Source organism: Phodopus roborovskii, unplaced genomic scaffold, assembly GCF_943737965.1.
Source record: "Phodopus roborovskii unplaced genomic scaffold, PHOROB, whole genome shotgun sequence".
Lineage (NCBI taxonomy): Eukaryota > Metazoa > Chordata > Mammalia > Rodentia > Cricetidae > Phodopus > Phodopus roborovskii.
The window spans coordinates 10666189-10687440 of record NW_026126618.1 but is presented as its reverse complement, the minus strand read 5'-3'; the positions used below and the strand labels follow the sequence as shown (position 1 = coordinate 10687440).

Here is a 21252-nt window from a genome sequence, read left to right as displayed (position 1 = left end):
AATACAAAATGCCATGTTACACTATGCAATCATTGAAAGGTAAAGCATTTGTTTTAATGTTAACGTTTGAGGATAAAATGAAAACAAAGTTTCATGGTAAGGACAAGAAGTGTATTGTAGTGCTCTGGGGTGGTCCCCTATAACTCAAAGACAAAGGGCAAGCATAATGGAGATCTCAAATCATAAAAAAACCAGAACAAAACAAAACAAAAAAAACCAATTACATCTTAGAAGGCAAGTCCCCTTCTATTTTCATGTCACATACACATAAATCGAGATCCTATATATGTTGACCCTATAGGCTGACCCTTTAACCTACCTGTGAGTTGTGTCCCAGTAGCATGAGTATGCACGTATCTGTTAGTTTATGGTCAGTGAGTCCCTTTACATTATATACAGACTGGCAGTGAACCAGTGAAGCCAGAAAATATGGTCAACGTCTTCCAAAGGTTTTTTAAATGTCCCCATCTTTAAATGTTGATTTAGGAATGTCCAAACAGGTTAATTTTGAAGCAGGTACTCTCTGAAATGTGGCTGGTAGCTTTCCTCCCTTCTCTTAAGACATAAACAATATAAGGGCTTGGGTGTAGACAAGTTAGAGAACTTGCCTAATGCCAGCAGAATTAACAGGTCTTTGCTACTGTGTGTTACGAGGACACCAAGATGTCCCCTAGTAGTCACACATCTATTCCAGCTGGACAGATGCCATTTTTAGTTATCAGAGAGCACAGCAGCGCAGTGGTTAAGATCCTGGCACGGCAAGGCGTTCTAAACTTGCATAGAATTCATGTTTTACCATCCATTGCCACTTCCTACTTGTTGTGATCTTGAGGATAGGTTATTATTATTAAAAAAAAATAAAATGAAAAAACAATACATTATAAGAATAAAATAAAAAATGTTGTAATGTCCTTAGCATAGTGCCCTGTACAAATCATACACACATTAATACAAAGTAGCATCAGGACTCTACAGTAGCTCTATGAAATAGTTTAGAATTATTCAGATATAAATTGGTATAATCCTGTATGGCAGAACATGATACTTCTATCAAACTATCAGATAATGACATGATCAGGTTAGCAGATACAGGGTAATTATGCCAGAAGCTTTGGAACTATACTAAAATTCCATCCTGGGGTAAACTGCTCACTATCCATTCAATAGCATATTAAAAAATATAATGATGTACAGGTATTAAAAGATCTCTGTACTAAGATAAAAGCAGTAAGAGAAGCTAGAAATGTATAGTGTGAATTCAGGGAAAAAATGCACAAAACTCGATATACATTAAGGTCTATTGTTAAAGTTTTATCCTGTGAACTTGGTACAATTAGCGAATATCAAACCACAGTTCCTAGGAGAAATGCAAATGCATGCATAAACATACATACTCAAGTTCTCCTCTTAGATCCTACAAACAATTCACCCTGATCTGTTACATTTTATTGAGTTTCAAAAGAAAATGCTCAGGAGTGTTCAGCCACTTTTCTGAGGCGGTCCCACTGAAAGTGTCAGGGTTACAATTGAAACCCCATTATCAGGCTACAGTGGTACCTAGTACTCCATCCTAGATCACCTCTGTAGGAAAACTGGAACAAGAAGGCCAAGCACTACCTTGTTGGCTCCGGGATGGGATGATGGGGGACTTTAAATTTGTCATTGTGCCTGTTGGCAAAAGCATTGAGTTGATTTGGGACATTGTAAGCATATGGTGGTGAACAGTTACATTTGCAAATACAGATCTGCAAAAAATGATCAACTGTACTCTTATTTGTACACACAAATACACGTTTTGTAAGTAACTGTGTTATACAGGGAAATGACTGCTAATATCGGAATGGGGTTGAAAAGAATAAAAGGAACCTTTTTATTTGCAATAGGAAAAATAGTATGGTAGTTTTAGAATAATGACAACAATTAGTAACATTCAGAAGAAAGCATTCATAGGGAATGAAAGAGCTACACTTGGAAAGTGGAAGCAGACGACAGCATCCAGTGCCTGGTAATATACTATGATTAAGACTAACATCTAGATGGATCACAAAGAGAAAAACTTAGTATAAGCAATCAAGCAATCAAGGTGTTAAATGGGAATATTTTCACAGCCTGAGAGCGAACAGCTCTAAATACTCTTATCAGGGATTTGATACTATAGAAACACAAAAGACAAGCCCTAAATCAGAAACTTGGGATAGCCAACACGTTTGACAAAATACATTACCAGGTGCGCTGCTTTCAACCCCAGTTTGGTCCTTGTTAACTTCTACCTGATGGATTAGTTCTGCCTTTTCTTTATCCAGCTTACTGTTGGCTAATCTACAACACAATGATAGCATGTTAGAAAAATAAACAGTGGGTTCAGTCTGTAAGTTATGTGGGCATTTCCTATAAAGCCATATACAGTACTCAAAACATAGTCTTTTGCCAAGGGCACAGCTAATTCTGGGAGAGATGGCAGCAGGGTCATCAAGGTAAACATTTACTCTCTAGGTAGGGTTCATGGATTCATTCCCAAAAACACAAATTCTCAGTTTTTCCTAATCTTAGTCATAATGTTATTTTCAAGAGTGCTTCTCTTACAATGAGAGGAGGCTGCAGAAACTCCTAGAAGCATAGAATTACTTGTTTCTCTTTCATTAGGATTTGCTTCTGCAATACCACAGTTTAATTCCATGCTGCTAGAAAAATTTAAGTTACATTCTGGAAATATTAGATTTGAGCTCCCCCTCTTTCCTGTGTCCAGACTATATTAGAAGCATGGAATAATAATCAACTTTGAAAAGCTCTAGTCTTTAAGTGTGGCAAATTTGGTTGTGGGTAAGGGTGCATGGTGAGGATTATGGCCTGATTTCAGTTCTTGGAAGGAAAGAACCAACTCTTGCAAGTTGTCCACTGACCTTCCTTCACAGATGGCTTGCACATACCAAATCCCACCCCGAGCATGTATATGTGTACACATGCACATGCACTCACACACAAAAGGAAAAGAGAAAACATGTTAAAAATACTTAAGTAGTTAACTAAACACATTAACCCATACCTAAGGAGCTGGAGTTCCTGGATAAGCCCTTGATCTGTCTCCACACCTTCAGGAAGGGTTTTGAGGATCTCAATCTTTGAGCACAAAGAACCATTAGTTAGAAGATAGAAGTTTGGCACGGAAGTAAGAGATTATAAAAAGACTAACTTTTAATAAAGTATAACATTTGGGTCTTTGGAAGCATGAAGCCACAGTTCTGTGTTCCGGTCTATGCAGTCAGGCCATCAACGCGTGAGCAGCACACTGCTGCCCAAGGTAGTGAGGACACAGCATACAGAATAGCTGGGATCTCTTACAGAGAGAGGCCTTTGACTTTTACTGAGGGAGGAATACTAGCTTCAGGTGTGTGGCTTTTGTTTATGCTGTGTTTGTTTAACTGTGCGAAGCTGTATTACTGTGCCTGTCTAAAACACCTGGGGTCCTAATAAAGAGCTGAATAGCTGATAGCGAGGGAGGAGCAAGGACAGGCAGGGCTGGCAGGCAGAAAGGATAAATTCAAGGAGAAATAAGGAAGAGGAGGAATATGAGAACAAGGAGAGGAGAACATCAGGGGTCAGCCACCCAGCCAGCATGAAGTAAGATACACAGAAGTAAGAAAAGGGAAAAGCCCAGAGGCAAAAGTTACATGGAATAATTTAAGTAAAGCTGGCAAGAAACCAGCCAAGCTAAGGCCGGGCATTCATAACTAAGAATAAGTCTCCACGTGTGATTTATTTGGGTGCTGGGTGGTGGGCCCCCCAAAAAAGAGTAAAAAAACAATACTGTCATATGAGATGGGATGTGACAGGGCAGGATGGGGAGCATGGGCTGTCCACGAACAGAATCTAGGGAGAACAGGGCAACAGACTGCTGGTCTTGTCTCTGAAGGCCTCCATTTAAGCACAGATAGAAGTTCAGGAGTCGGTTATAGGAATATTGGGAATAGTGACGAGTGTTCTAGACACCAAGTGGGTATAAAGACCTGAAGCCTAAATGAGTTTCAGTTGTTCAAAAGCTTGAAAGGGTTAATGTTGGGACACCTGGTAGAAGATGCAAAGTGTCAGACCTTGTTCATAGATACAGGCTATAAAAAGAACTGTTAGCAAGTTTCATTCCAGGGTGATGGGGAACTACTACAAGAGTCTCAGAATAACACTACTATAATCTGCTCTGTGTGTTACAGGATTATTTAACAGCTGTAGAGAACAGACCAGTAGTATAGAACAGGTGAAATGATGCAAGGGGAAGCACAGGGACCAGTTAGGAAATGACTACAGTAACTAAGCTATAAGCAGTGGCTTCCACACTGAGCACTGGATGTGAAGAGTAAGAGAATCAAGTTGTGACGATCCACTTTATGGTTTACATACGTGGATGAGTTAAGTACTGTTCACGAGCTGAGTCTCCTAGGAGAGACACTAGTCAGGAGGTCAGGGATTCACCTTCGGCAATTCAGGGATTTGTCTTGAGAAAAGTTACATTGTTTTATCATTTAGAGACTATTACATGTACATGCCTGTTGTTCAAGATCTTCTGTGTGTTTCTTAGCTTTTTGTTCTCTCTGTGTTGCTTCTCGAACAAGCTGTTTAAGGTCAATAATGCTTTGATTCTTTTTGGCAATATCACTTTCAAACTCTTTTATCTTGGTCTCATACATTCTAAAAATATAAAGAAAAATTACTATGGGCATTAATATGTAATTTCACTAATTCATCATTCAGCCTAAGTCACAATAAAATATTCAAGACTACATTATACTACTCTAGTCAAACCTTTGGCTGCATATTTAGCAGTAAAAAAAAAAAGTGGTGTTGATGAATAAGCATCCCAATTAACATGTGCTAATTAAAATAGAAAATTAAAATGATCGTAAAGAGTTTAAGATCTGAGGTGGAAATTGACTTTGGCAACTGTAAAACTCTTAGGTTGATACCTTATTTCAGGCATAGGAAAGTATCTAATTCATTAGACTATCATATATTACCCCATATCCAGTCCCCTCCCTTACCCCTGGAGGTGTTAAGGTAGAACATTCCCAAGGGGCACTACAGCAAGAACAAGTTGTTCAAAAGCAGGAGTGAGGGACACTGCACCCCGGGGGGGGGGGGGAAAAAAGCGGGGAGTAAAACCCCCACCCTGTGGGATGGAGGAAGAAAGCAGGAGTGAGGGAAACTCTGCACACTGTGGGATGGAGGAAGAAAGCAGGAGTGAGGGAAACTCTGCACACTGTGGGATGGAGGAAGAAAGCAGGAGTGAGGGACTCTGCACACTGTGGGATGGAGGAAGAAAGCAGGAGTGAGGGAAACTCTGCACACTGTGGGATGGAGGAAGAAAGCAGGAGTGAGGGACACTGCACACTGGGATGGATAAATCTACACATATTTATAACGAGTAGGGAAATGACAAACAGCCTTAAAGAGATCCAGTAGCAAAATCTTTAAAAAATTGATCCCAGTAGTTTTACAGGCATATACTTAGAGGAAGATAGTGCTTATGGTATTCAAACTTTTCCAGAGGAAAATAATGTATCATGTCTTATAGATAAATTAACAAAGGATGGTACTGGTTCAGAAAAATTATCTGACAAGGACAACACAAGGAAGGGCAGTTATGATTACCTAAGTCCTGTCAAGTAATTTTGGACAGACCTTACGAACAGATTAGAAGGGTACGCTTACTTGGCAGATCCTAACTACGAAAGACATATCAAAGGTCAATGGTAACTGAAGCTCATTCCTCCTTCATCCATTTCTCTGTTCAAAAGCCTTCTCTGTTCAAAAGCCATTACTATGGTGGTCTGAATGAAAATGACCTTCCACGCCCCCCCCCAAGTAAGTTTATATATTTGAATGCTTAGTCACCAGAGAGTAGAACTAAGAAAGGATTAGGAGCCATGGCCTTGTTGGAGGAAGTATGTTACTGGGGATGGACTTTGAGGTATCAAAAGCCCCTCACCAGGCCCAGTGTTTGCTCTGCCTGCTGCCTACAGATCAGCATATAATGCAGCATATGGCAGCATACACTGCTCTGGCCCTACACATGGCTGCCTGTGTGCCATCATGCTCCTGCCATGATTATAATAGACTACTAAACCTCTGAAACTGTAAGTGAGCCCCCAGTAAAATGCTGTTTTATAAGAAGTGTCTTGGTCATGGCATCTTTTCACAGCAATAGAACAGTGAATGACTATGAAAACCACCCAAGAATAAAGACCTTCTTGATCAGACTGCCCCATCTAAATAGCCCGTACAAGTCCCCGGTTCCTCCTAGCATCATTCAGTACTGGAACACTCAGCCCTTGGAAGACCAAGATAGAATTTGAGCTCAGCTTGGATAAACAGCATTTCAAAAACAAGTTGGACTTAGGTTTACTGAAGATTTCCCTACATGCAGTTCTCAGAATAGGAACTCACAAATGTTTTACATGTAAAATCACCTTCAATTATGGTTAAATAGTGCCATCAACCCACAACTGTCTTAACACTGTGAATCATTTGTTATGCCAATAAAGCAAGCATTTTTGTTACCTCATAGCGCCATAGAGAAATAAGGGTAGGGTCTATTATCTCCACAGTTAAAAACATCTTGAGCCACAGAAGGGATATAATTTATGAAATGTCACCGTGAAAAGCCGGACTTTCCTTACAGAGGCTGTTTCTGTAAGGCACCTAAGTGAGTTGGGCTTTTTAGAAATAACCTGACGTACACAATGTGACAGGACCAGATGCTGAGTGACTATTAGTGGAAGAAGTAAATCTCAGAGCAACTCAGCATATGTGACAACATAAGAAAATAGTGGCTCTTAAAAGTCAACTGACAGCTACTGGCCCAAGGCCACAGGGTCCAAGACAATGGGGCTTTTCTCCCCTTCACACCATCACACTTTTGGGTGTTCACATTCACACAGAGCTCTTGTTCCCAGTCTGCAGACAGGAAAGTGAGAACTGTAAGGGAACTCTGAACTCTGACTACTTTAGTAGTCTAGGGTAGGAAAAAGCACTCTTCTCCAGGATTACAGCCATCTATCTGAGTGCTCTCCAATATGCCCTACTTAGCCTTTTCTGTTTTCCTTAAAATTGGCTGACAGAAGTACATGCAATATAAGGCCCCCTAGAGAACAAGATATCTCACATTGCTTCAGCTCTCTTTTTAGTTGGAGTGACGATGTGTGTCATGTTTCCTGTCAAGTCATTACAGATAGGGCACATGTGGCCTCTGAGAACATCACAGGGAATGTATAAATGCAAGTAACTGGGCAGATACGGTAAAATAGAGTTGGCTTTCAGAACAGTTAGTGCCATAGGCATACATTCAGTATCCTGATAGAAGTGTTCCCAGGAAGGGACAAAATGACAAGAAAGTGGAGGCCAGTAAGACACTAACAATGCTGCTATGTTCATCTGTTGAGCTCTCTGTAAAGAAAATTGACCATTACACAACTAACTTAAAGCAATGCAGCTCATTCCAGATCCAGAGCAGCACAGATTGGGATAAAACAGCCCAGGTGTGTAGTAATATTTGTGGTAGAAATAAATGAACAAAATCAAGAAGCTGAAGCTACAGCTGCAGAAACGCATTGTCCAGGAGAAGGCTGGGCAGCATCCCTACGCCATGGCTGACAGCAGCTTCATGATGCACACCTAGCTCCAGGAAATTAGCCCCATTTCAGCTGTGCTTTGTTCTGTAGCCTGCCAATAAAGCTAGCTAAACACTTAAGGAAGAAACAGTTTTGGTCATTCTAAGACAGAATGAAGAGGCACGGATAAACAACCAAACTGTTCATCAGGAAATAACTGGGTTATTGAGCATATTTTTTTTAAGCCAATGATGCTAGAGTTACAGTTGATTACACTTCGAACAAGTTTGAAACTCTCTGATCCTACCTTGTAACCACAATTGACTTCCAGCTCTCGCTGTCCGCACCTTCCAGCTGTGGCCCTCTACTTTCTGCAAACTGCAATTTCTTTGCAGTCTCTTCTAGTTGAAGCGCCATCTTGTCATTGACCAGCTCTAAGTTGTTCTTAGCTATCCTCAGATTCTCTGAAGCTTCCATTTCCTATCAGTGAAGGCTTATTAGTACATTATAAAGAAACAGAACTGTTCTCATAGATATTGGGTATTTAAATTTGTCACTATAAGCTGGGAAATATAAAATTAGCTGCAGCTATATTGTTTTAGGGCTGTAAAAATGTTCTTATTCCTGTAAAATAGCAATATAGTCATAGTACTTAATACAAAAGATCAAGTAAATGAAGGCAGTGAAATGTATTTACAAGTACATATTACCTAAGGAATCTAGTAGATACTTTAAATTTGTCATTTGTTTCTCAGGAAAATGTTCAGAACAATGAGATAGTTAACCTTGCTACACCTTAAAAGATGCTTGTTTTGACTCTATTGACTTAAAGAGTCCTGGCTATTAACACAAACAGTGTGTAAGTGACAGGTTATTTCCACTAATGAACATGAAGATTCAAGATGGCACGGCTCTGGCTTTACAATACAATGAGTTACTGTTTTAAAAGTCTTTAGGATTATAATCCCAACTCATTCACTAGATAATGTCTGTTGAAAATAATACCCATTTGTCAGGAGTAAGGGATATATTTGTGATGGTTGTGTAGCTTGGGCAGTCCCTGGGCCACTGGCAGTGGGACCAGGATTTATTCCTACTGCTTGCTGGCTTTTTGGAGCCCATTTTCTTTGTAGGGATACCTTGCTCAACCTAGATATACTGCTTGCTGGCTTTTTGGAGCCCATTTTCTTTGTAGGGATACCTTGTTCAACCTAGATCTAGGAGGGAGGGCCTTGGTCCTGCCTCAAAGTGACTCCCCATGGGAAGCCTTACCCTGTTTGAGGAGTAGATTGGGGTGGGGGGAAGGGGGAAGAGCAGGAGGAAGGGAAGGAACGGGAACTTGGATTGGTACATAAAATGAGAAAAGATTATTTTAAAATAAAAAAGATAAAAAGCATTTAAATGGAAAGGATTCTTAATAAAACAGTTATGTTCTTTGCTCTATAAGTTGGACATTGCTCTAAGATACACACACACACACAAACACACACACACACACACACACACACACACACACACACACACACACATATATACACTCATTTAAACTTCTCAACAGCCCTGTGACATCTGTGTTATGTGTATGTTTCTTTTTTGAGCTGAGTTCCCAATGTAGTCCAGGCTGGACTCTCTTTCTTGTACTGCCTAAGTATGGGAATAAATAGGCATTCAATGTCGTATGCCATGCCCAGCTAAAATATAGGTATATTTACTACTCCCAACTCCATATATGAGGAACAAAGAGACATTATTCAGCTGGGAACAATAAGTAACAGAACTAGGAACAGAAACTAGACTGAGCAGTTTCTTCCTGACAACCACCTTAGCTCTAAATTGTCATATAAATGTAGCAGTTCTATAATTCTTAAGATGCACTATGAACAGACATTGCATCACGGACCTATCAATTTTAATTTTGCCAAGGTATGTCACTTAATGAAAATAAATGTAACCTATCATTAGTGTCTTACTTTCTTAAGTTCTTTCCGAAGCCGTTCATTTTCAGCAATAATTCTCTCTGTGCCTCTGTTCTTGGATTCATATTGTATACTCAACTGACGTCCAAAGTGAGCTTTAAGCTTTTCTAATTCAGTCTGGTAATTGATAAAGCAACATATAATGAAACAAAAATCAATAAAATGAATATTTAGATGAAATCATACAAGCAACATTAAATGGACTTTGCAAGTTTATTTATGATTTATTCACATTATATGTAACAATAAGAAAAAGAGGCCATGAATTTGAGAAAAGTAATGGAGGGAGAATGGGAAGTGACGGGGAAGGAAATGGGTAGGGAAACAAGAAGCAATTATATTTTAATTCTTTTAAGTGTAAAAAATAAAGATTGTTACTTAAACTCCTAAAACTTAATTCAAGGTAAGTAGTTTTAGATATTGTACTTGATGTGATTACAATTAAAGCCTTTTCACAAATGAACTTGCCTATAACAATGTTCCTATCCAGCCTTGCCTGTACATTAAAATGAGGTTAAGATGTAAAGGAAATACAAGGAACCGCACAGAGTCCCCCTCTTTACAAATCTAAATGAATACACATAATTACTCTACCACCAGAAAAGAACAATTGGTCCAGAAATAGTAAAGAAGACTAAAGGGGGCTACTCTAGCTAGCTTTAGATTTCTTGCCGATAAATCTGTTCTGACTTAAAAATACAACTGCATTCATTAATGATATTTGGTGTACTGTATATTTAACATTTCCCTTAAAAAACAATGTAAACTAAAATAGTAAAACATTCATATAAAATCAAATAAAAATTACCTTTAATTTTTCATTTTCTTCTTCAATATTTGCCATTTTCTCACTAGTGAGTATTCCTGATACTTTTTTCAATTGTTCATTTTCTCTTTGGACTTTTTCAACTACTTTCTTCATTAACCCAATAGTTTTTTCTAGCTCTGGGATTGTCTTTCCACTTCTACCGGACTATAAGAGAATATACAAATTTTTCAAACTTTGTATCTTATAGACTATAATATACTAATGTCAAAAAGATCTATTAATGTGTTGTGGAATATTAGTTAAATTTGTGTTATATCTTTAATTGTAGAATATTTGTTTAATGCTATAAATATTTGTTTAATGATGCAAAGATGTGTTACATCCTTTCATGTTACATTTTTCTTATTTTATTTTTTTATTCATTTTACATACCAACCATAGTTTCCCCTCCCTCCCCTCCCTCTTCTCCCCCTGTCCTTCCCCCCACCCACCCCCATTTACTCTTTAGAAAGGATAAGGCCTCCCATGGGAGTCAACAACCTGTCACATTCAGTTGAGGCAGAACCAAGCTCCCCCACCCCCAAATCAGGGCTGAGCAAGGCATCCCACCATATGGAATGGCCTTCAAAAAGCCAGTTCATGCACTAGGGGGTAGATGCTGGTCCCACTGCCAGGGGTCCCACACACAGACCAGGCTACAAAACTGTTCTCCACATACACAAGGCCTGGTTTGGTCCCCTGCAAACTCTCCAGCTGTTGGTCTAGAATCCATGAGCTCCCAGTTCAGGTCAACTGTCTGTATGAGTTTCCCTGTCGTGATCTTGACACCCCTTGCTCATATATTCCTTCTCTTCCCCTCCTTGACTGGACTCCTGTAGCTAGCTCAGCCCGGTGCTTGGCTATGGATCTCTGCCTTTGCTTCTATCAGTTACTTGATGAAGGTTCTATGATGACAGTTACTGTAGTCACCAATCTGATTACAGGGGAAAGCCAGCTCAGGAATCCTCTCCACTAATGCTAGGGGGTTGTAGCTGGGGTCATCCTATGGATTCCTGGGAATTTCCCTAGAATCAGGTTTCTCCTAACTCCACAATGACTCCCTCTATTGAGATATCTCTTTCCTTGCTCTCCAACCCTATTCCTCTCCCAACTAAAACCTTCCTGTTTCCTCATGTTCTCATCGAGTTTACCACCCTCCTACCCCCAGTTTACCTAGAAAATCTCTGTGAAGCTGTGTTACTTTGCCTGTCTAAAACACTTTATTGGCCCAATTAAGAGCTGAGTGGTCAATAGCTAGACAGAAGAGAGAAATAGGCAAGGCTGGCAGGCAGAGAATAAGTAGAAGGAGAAATACATGAAGAGGATGGAGAAGAGAGAGTAGAATGACAGGGCCCAGCCATCCAGCAACACAGCCAGCCACAGAGTAAGGAAAGAAAAGATATACAAAATTAGAAAAATATAAAAGCCCAGAGGCAAAAAGTAGACAGGATAATTTAAGAAAAGATGGGTAGAAACAAGTCAAGCTAAGGCCAGGCATTCATAATTAATAATAAATCTCCATGTATTTATTTGGGAGATGACTGGCAGGCCCCCAAAGAGCAAAGAATAAAAACAACTTATCTCTGATTCTAAAGATTGTGCTAATTCAGTGCTTTCTAAAATAAGTGATATAGGAATTATAAACTCACTCCATATAAAAGAAAACCAGGGCTTAAATATATTTAAATCTTCCTTCAATTACTTAAATCCCACTTCTTAAATCATATAGTTAGTAACAGCTTAAGCATGCTATCTGATGTGTGATCCAAGTAAGTAAATAGCTTTTGGCTAGCGTTCTTCCTAGTACGGTGGTTCTCAACCTATGGGTCATAACTTTTGGGGGTTGAACTTTGACCAGGGCTTCCAATGACCATCACAAAACATAGATATTTACATTACAATAAATAAAAGTTGCAAAATTGCAATCATGAAGCAGCAACAAAAATAATTTTATAGTTGTGGTCACCACAGCATGAGGAACTGTATTAAAGGGTCACAGCATCAAGAAGGATGAGAACCACTAACCTGGCACATAAAAAGTGTCTTTTCACAGAATAAAATGACAAAAGTGAAATGATGAGTTTAAGTAGCTCATAAGCAATCATTATAGTGGTGATTTTCTCTAATAGGTCATATATTAACAGAAATTCAATTTCTGTTAACATAAAAATTTAATTTGTTAATAAATGACCTAATGAAGACATTGACAAAGGTATTTCACTATTTAGTTAATTTTCAACAGCTGAGTAAATGGATACGCTGAACTGGGTTCTAGGCAGGACAGGCCTGCTACAGTCATGAACTCACAACAGCTGTGGTTGCCTATGCAAAACCAGCAGATAAAGGCAACTGACATTCTAGCATGGGTAGGGAAGAGGTTAGTAAACCTGCACCCCTAAACTTAGGAGCTATAAATAACTGATGAGTTCTACAAAGGGAGAGTCTGTTTTGCATTAAAGGTATGGCTCTGGGTAGGTTGACCATGCTTTATTGGATGACCACACACCTAGAAGTATATGGACAGCATAAATTGGAGTCTGTGGGTTATTAACTTAAAAAAAGAAGGATACAAAGTTGGAGGGTCAGAGAAAAGAGGGGTGGGCTGGGAGAAGGTAAAGGAAAGGAGTTGGAGGTTAATATGATCCAAATAAATTGTACCAAATTTTCTAAGAATTAATAAAAGTACTAAAATTTTAGTTGGCATTCATGATATGCAAAGAAAAATCCTAAAACATTTATATAAAACTTTAATATATACTTTTAAAATGTCAAATATTCTTTATAATTTTTATACTCCTTAAAGATGACAAAATTACATACATATTTATTGTACATACAAGATTACACATGTTCACTTTAAAACAAATGTTGACTGTCAATTAATACTCTCAGTATTCACACAGAATGCATCATGTGTGTCCTAATATTATTACCCAAATGAACTTTTGTATCACGAGTGCTTCAGTGTTTACCACTCTACAAGATCAACAGCAGCTTAAACCCTTGGCTCTGGCTTCCTAAAAACGGAAACTTACCCCTCTGACCTGACCAAGTTTCCGTTCAACTTCCATTTTTCCTTTCTTAAGAAATTCACACATTTCCTTCAAATCTCTTACTTGATTCTAAAAGATAAAAGAAAACAACAGCAATTTGTCATGACAATACAATAGCCCTTGAAAAAAAGAGGAAGAAAACTATCTGAATTAAAAAAAAAAAAAAAAACAAAAAAACAAAACAAAACGTCAACTATAGGACTAAACTCAACAGTTGTGCCTCAAAAGAACTTTTGATGTAAGACATGTACTGGCTAGTTTTTGCCAGCTGGTCACAAGCTGGAGTCATGTGAGCGGAAGGAACCCCAACTGAGAAAATGCCACCAGGAAGGCTACAGGCCTGTGGTGTGTTTTCTTGATTAAAGATGGGTGTGGAAGACTCCAGCTCACTGTGGGTGATGTCAGTCTTGGCAGGTGGTCCTGGAGGGTTACAAGAAAGCAGGCTGAGAAAGCTCTAAGGAGCAAGCAGGAAGCAGCTCTCCTCCTTGGCCTCAGCTGCTGCTTCCAGGTTCCTGCCCTGATCTCCCTTGAGGGACTGTGATGTGAGTACATGTTCAATAAATTAAATACTAGACAGCATATAATCATTTAAAAACTCTGAGTTGTTGTCCCATAATGCACACACACAGATACTTCCCCAGGAAAAGGACTGAGGCCACCCCACTGCTCTTCTCAGAGTATAAATCAGAACGAGAAGCATGAAGTGTAATAGCATCACTGCTATTGGGAATGACAGAATGCTAATGTTCTTGATTAGAAAATAAGTCAGTTTGCTAGCCAAGAAAAAAGCTATCACCATAATAGGGGAAAATGTAGGAAACCAGAGATTAACATTAGCACTAATTTAGAAGTAACACTTCTAAGAAACAATTACATTTAAGTTATTACAATTATTAATGAGATAAGAAATTTCTTATATTTCTTACCTTGGATCACATGAACTTGACACTTCTATTGTCTGGGCTTCTTTTTTTTTCTTTTTTTTCCAGTTAATTCTCTTTTTTTTTTTTTTTAATTTTATTTAATTTTATATAACAGTCCAATTAAATGAAAACAAACATTTATACACAATTTGTCTGGGCTCCTTATTATCAGTACAACTTCTATCGTGTAGAATTCTTAGTGTCTGTATGACCCAGTTCCTCACTTCTCCACCAGCCCTGCTATGCAAGCTCTCTCGTTATCTAACCCCTCTCTACTAATCATGATCCCTATTTCCCTTAGCACCTCACATCAGCTCTTTACACACTAATTTGTTTGTTTGTTGATTGGCATCTTCCTCATCAGAAGACGTTTTATTGATGCTTGCATTTTTAATGACTGCTAACTAAATGCATGTCTGCTATAAGTAGGGACTCAAATGCCTCTTAAATGAGGAAATGTATATAACATAACATCACAAAGATATCTTATATCTGAATATTCTGAATAATATCTGAATATTCATATCAGAAAATGACATAAGTAAATTTAAGTGTGTGGTGAACTTAGGCATCATAATGAAATTAAATTTACCTTTAGTCTTGGCAAATCTTTATTTGCTTGTTCAAGTTGAAATTTCAGCTCAATATTTTCAGATGACAGCTTCAAGTTTTCCCTTTGAAGTTCTCCTTCTTTTTGACAATGATCATCTGACTCTATTTCTGAAGTCTGGAAAATGAAATTTAGAGTATATTCAACATTTAACAAAAGCCACAGAGACATACGCCAGGAAACATTGCCAAAAATGAATTTTTAAAAAGGAATGTTGGGGGGAAAATAGCATATATTACATACAACCAAAACCAAGTAAGATGGTTTACAAAGCCTCCAGAAAAGGTGATTTTTAAAAATTAAAACAGAAAGCAAAGTCAAGTATGGCTTAAAAATGCATATGTCTATAACCACTGCAATTTCTTTCTCCAGAAGATACTCATTCATTTCTTGAAATAAAGTTATCAGTTTTGTCTTCTGAAATACACTAAACACCGAATTTAATTTTTTTCCCCATATGAAGATATCCTGGGTTGTTATGCTTATTTTTTACTAAATTTTATGATTTTTGAAAGAAGAATCTCGAAAATGATCCTAAGTAGGCTAGAAAATTAGACTCTCATCTACATTTGAGGACTGTTGTGTGCGAAGTGTGAAATGCGTGGAGGTCATCATCGTGTTTTGGGCTGTTTCTCACCATTACTCCACACAATGGGCTATGAAGACAGTAGCATCCAGGTATTTTGCTTAAAATAATACCTTTATACCTTCCTTTATAATATACTTCAAGACAGTAGCTCCCAGGTATTTTGCTTAAAATAATACCTTTATACCTTCCTTTATAATATACTTCAAATTATTAACATTATTCTGTACTTCTGATACATATTTATTTGAAATAAACATACATTTTCTCAGACCAAATATTAAAAAATAAAAAAAGGAGGCAAAAGCATTCTGGATAGACCTAGGAATCTCATGAGACAGTTAACAGAACATTGGCAGGAAGGCAGCACTGTTCCAATTTTTTTATTCACAGGATATATATGCATAAATGCAATGGCAAGAAAAAAGATAGCGTCTTTGGTGATGGGCATAAGCATGTATTCAGGCTCTCCTACCATTGGTCAACGACAAAACAATTCGTGTCATTCACAAAGCTGACAATGTTCGCACTTTGGATGATTTTAAGGTCTCCATTAAACATGGAAATCTTTGATTCTGTTTCTAAACCATTTTCTCTTCCTGAAGTTTGTCTATCTCTGGTAGATTGTGTACTGATCAGCATGGTGGCAGTATCGTCATCCTCTGTAGGTCCACCTGGACCAATGTTACATGACTGACATTTTTGTCTACATGTCCTTTTATTTTCCCATCCTTACTCGCCCTATTCTTGTTCTCCTTTTTATGTTTCATATTTTCATTTTCACAAAATTATTAATTTTCTTACTTTTAGGAACTGATGTATTTTCATATATCAAGTTAAAGAAATCCATAAAGCTGAGATAATTTTTTTTGACTTACTATTTGGTATTGTTTCATACTTAATTCTGTGGGATCTATAACATTTCTATAATACCACAGAGTATTTGTAGATAGCCAGTGTTGTAAATCAGTGACATTTGTTGTTTCTGTTTTGGTTCTGAGAGTAGTTTTATGTGGCATTTTGTCTGTTCATATCTTAGTTTTGCTGGTATTTTTTTGCTGTTGAATTTTTATGAAAAACATTGTTTCTATATCTGTGAACATTAACACCAATGATGGAAACCAGATGAACCACATCAGAGAGGAAACAAGGATGTAGCAAAATATGATGCACAGCAGCATCCCTAACTTGAGCTGGAAGTGCTAGGAATCTTTGCAATGAAGGTTTAGACAAAGTGTTAAGTATTTAAAGTTAGCCACCGCCATATCAGATAGGATTTAATATAAGTGCTGTGTCAATATCAATTAGGAGGATGTAATGTTTTTGTCCAGATAATGGAAAAATTGTATTATCCTTTATGCCTTTAACACTGAGGGGAAAAAAGGAAAGATGTATATTTACCAAAGACTGGGAATAGGCATCCTTTGAAAGTTGTTTTTCTAAAGTACGAAGTTTCTCTTGAAGGTATCTATTTTGTAAATGTAAGTCTTCCACAACAGAATCTCTTGGAAGAGCTTGGTGGGTCCTATGAACAGCAATCAGACTATTATACAAACCGTACTTGTTCTCAAATGTATTATATTGTAATACAGAAAAGAAAAAATATATATGTGATCAACACTATAACTTAAAAATTTTAAATTTCCAAAGTTGACAAATAAATTAGGGCATAATTTATATTAAAAATAATTCTTTCCTATGAGGGATCCACCAAAGACTTCTTTATACCATCAGCGAAAGTGTATCCTGATAGGAACACATTAACACCTTTAAAGTGCCTTTATTTATTTATAGAACTATGTAGAATAGCTAAAATGCCCACTCTTTTAAAAACATTACATAGTAATTGCATACCATCTATTTCATTCCCAAACAGCTTCAGGACCCAAGGCTCTACTGTTTTCAGTAAATGTTGTGATAGCAAGTCCAAAACTTAACTGCCTGTCTACAAGACCCACCTTACTTTGGCACAAACAAATCTATGAAACCTTATTGTCTAGGATTTCTCTCCATTTAACAAATAAACACTTAATGGAAAGACAATAAAATCCACTCTTATCTCTATATCTTTACTAAGAATTTATCTATATCGCATCCATCCTCTCTTTAATATATGCATTTGATTAATACAATTCAGATGTTCAGACTGCTCGACTTTGGAGGATGGCATAATTCCCTTTACTTCTTCTTTCTGCCTGCCTCTTGCCCGCTTAGGTACACATGTTCAGTGGCTAAAGGACTCAACATCAAAGTGAACTAAAGCCCAGTCCTATCCAAATAACCACGTTGAGATACAATGGAAGCATCACAAAATTGGCATGGGAAGTTCCAGGTAGGAATGACAAGGAGTCCCTTATGACCTAGGCTCACTCATGAGCTGCATATGCATGAAAAAGACAACCAATAAAATCCATAGGTTAAGCAACATCTATTTCCAGGTGGACAAATCAGCCATTCTCTATCAACTCAGACACTAATTCCACGCAGCAGATTACCTCATGTATAGTATGTCATTTTCTAAGTCCAGATTCCGCTTTTTTAACTCTTCCAACTCTTTCTCTGACTCCAAAGCTCGCACCCCTAACACCTGATCCACAGTCATGCCGGTTGTTTTCAGTTTCTTCTGCAATGTAAGTTTCTCTTTATCAGCTCTGTAGGGTTTAAAAAGGAATGATAAAAACCTATCTTTTACAATTCCTGTTTGGTTTGTTAAATCTCAGTTCAGTCGTTGTCATGCCCATATACAGTAAGTGTACTTGGTACGAATTTATTTGAGAGTCACGGATATTCCATTCATAATTAAAGTTACATCATGCCATGTTTCAAACACAATACAATATGAACCATAAATAAACTAGCAAATTTTTCACATATCAAGTAAAATAAACTACATGATTTCAGGATAAAACTTTACATAGTATTAGTTTTATAATGAAATTTAACTCACTTGGCAAAAAGCTCCTTTAAAGTATTCAGTTGCTTCGTCAGACTGTGGACTTCCGCTTCTTTCTCTTTTAATTTGCTCCGCATTCCCTCTACTTTGGTTTGCCACTTTTTCCCTTCTTCCCACCTAATTAATTCTTCTCTAGCACTCTGTAAACAGTAACAGAGGGATTCTAAAACTATCAGCAATATTTGTAATCTCATTTCAAATACCGATCCACATTTTAAGCTATACTTCCAAGATAATACTAAATAGTTCATTCTGTTAAATAAGTTCTAGAATCTTTAGGTATGGCACACTATTAGGAAAAAAAGACCTTCAATTTAAGTAGGCTTTATGCATTCCTCAACAGATAAGTCTCAGAGAAGATTCTGACTAATGCCAATATCCTTCAGAAATTAAGTGAAAGATACATGATTTACTTAAGCTTCTAAAAAATAATTCTGTGTGACTGACCACTGCAGTCCTGTTATAGCATGACAACTTCCCAATACTGTAACTCACTCTGGTCTATATGAACAGTATGTTACCATCCCACCTGTATTTATTTAGTGTTGCCTCTCCTCTAGAAACGGAGAGCAGAAAGCATGTGTAAACCAGAAAAAAGAGTAGACGCTTGCAAATCTGACACTTTTTATTTGTGAACAAACTTGAGTGGTGCCAATATACACAAGCAAATGATATAAATATACTGAGTAAGTTAACTTGTGATAATTGCTATTAAGTAATGGAAAAGATGGATATCGGGTCTTACAGGAGCACACTATCTGGTAACAGTGATGGTAGTGTTACGTCGCTAGTATTACAATAAAAGGTACAAAACAAAGTTGTGTGATACACAATAGTCCCGTGTTCTGAACAAGTCCTGCTGGATGCTTATATAGTTAAAGCTGTTCTCACAACTGTATGAACTAAGAATTTAATTCCATTTCACCATATTAACACCAAGTATTTTTATGTTCTCCCTATGCATTGAATTTATTAAGAATACAATTGCCTTTTAAAAATAAAGGCTAGATATTATTTTACTGACAATACTAGCAACAACTACTTATCATGTTGGAAATCAAATTACAAGCAGCAATATGCACTGCCATTAGAACACATTTTACAAGGTATACATCAGAGTATATTTGGAGCTCAAAATTCACATTGATATTGCATAAGGTACAAATACATGGTTACCTTATTTTTCTAGTGTAGATCATATACATGTTGACATATGAATAATGTATTATCGTGTTCATTCTTTCATAAATTATTTTTATACTTCTACTAATTACATTTAGTACATTTACAACATTAAAATTATAGAGGCTTACATTGACTTTAAATTTAATTTAGAATACTACAGGAAATATTATGAAACATTATGTTTACTATAAATGGGATGTCTTGTCTAAAAAGGCCGGGAGTTGTGGTTTGAAGTCAAATTCAAACAATCTCCTCCAATACTATAGACTAGTATCCAATACTAGAGACCCTTCAATATGCTTCCTCCAAATTAGTTTATAGCCTTATTTATTTAAATCAGCTAATATGTATCCTTTTAAAACTACAAAATCTTCCCTGATCAAACAATACTCTGACCTCCAGAAATATAAATACTATGTGGGAGAATGAAGTATGAGGTACATAAATAATTCTGCAGCATAAATGGAACCCTTCATCGAGACTGAGCAAGGAGATGAGAGGATGGGGAGGAATGGTAAACTCATGGGTTACAAAGTGTGTGAAGAGATAGATAATATCTAATATTGGGAAATGCCACCAAGGTGCACTGCGGGTGTGTCCTCAAGTGGAGTGAACTGCCTACAGGTCAGAAACCGGCCTTAGACATGTCGACTTTATTTAGGGCCATAAACAATGTGCCTGAAGCCCTTAGACTATTAGAGGAAATTCTCTATCAACATGTTTCATTTAGTTTAAAACTATTAATGAGGACATTTCACATACCTTTTCCTTCACAGGTTTTATGTCTATGTCGTCCACCTTTCTTTCCAGTTGGCTTTCAAGTTTTTTAACTTTCTTTTGAAGTTCATCAATTAAACTTTGCTTATTATCTAGCAGAGGTTTGTTCTGAAAACATTAAGATATGTTACATGACAAATACACATCAAAGGGCATAGTAACTATTTCAATTATAGAAATTTTGGGAGCCTAATATTAATCATGTTTTCTACATGATTCTGATTATCAGTATAATAAGGAAGCTACCACTGTAGACAAGAACTATAGCAGAGGTCACTCAAGGAACTAATCAAAGAGTTGGGAGGTGGCGACACACGCCTTTAATCCCAGAACATAAGAGGCAGAGGCAGGTGGATGGATCTTCAAGTTCAAGGACAGCCTGGTCTACAAAGTGAATTTCAAACAGCCAGGTCTGCATAGGGAAACCCTATTTTGAAAAACCAAAAAGAAACAAACAAACAATGACACTTTGAAATTTGCAGGCAAATGGATGAAACTAGAAAAACAAAACAAACAAACATAGTGAGGTAACCCAGACAGAAAGACAAACATGCTATGTACCCACTCATAAGTGGATATTAGGCGTAAAGCAAGGGATAACCAGGCTACAATCCACAGCCCCCAGAGAAGCGAGGCAAAAAGGAGGACCCTAAGGGGGACACACATGGAGGGCCCCAGGAAGAGAAAATAGTTAAGATCTACTAGGTAAACTGGAAGGGGGTGGAGGAAGGGGAAACGAGAGATCATGAAGAATGAGTTGGGGAAGGGATGAAGAGAGAGAAC

The 21252-nt window shown here is 37.5% G+C and overlaps 1 protein-coding gene across 1 annotated transcript in view; it reads right to left on the bottom strand.

Annotated features, from left to right (window-relative positions):
• Positions 1-21252, bottom strand: part of Cep290 (centrosomal protein 290) — a 74221-nt gene that overhangs the window by 1860 nt on the left and 51109 nt on the right. The window contains 12 exon segments of the mRNA XM_051206363.1: positions 2225-2319; positions 3044-3117; positions 4539-4680; positions 7906-8078; positions 9569-9691; positions 10383-10547; positions 13418-13504; positions 14951-15085; positions 16956-17079; positions 18050-18205; positions 18502-18647; positions 20455-20577. Of these exon segments, the coding sequence (XP_051062320.1) occupies positions 2225-2319; positions 3044-3117; positions 4539-4680; positions 7906-8078; positions 9569-9691; positions 10383-10547; positions 13418-13504; positions 14951-15085; positions 16956-17079; positions 18050-18205; positions 18502-18647; positions 20455-20577 (1543 nt within the window).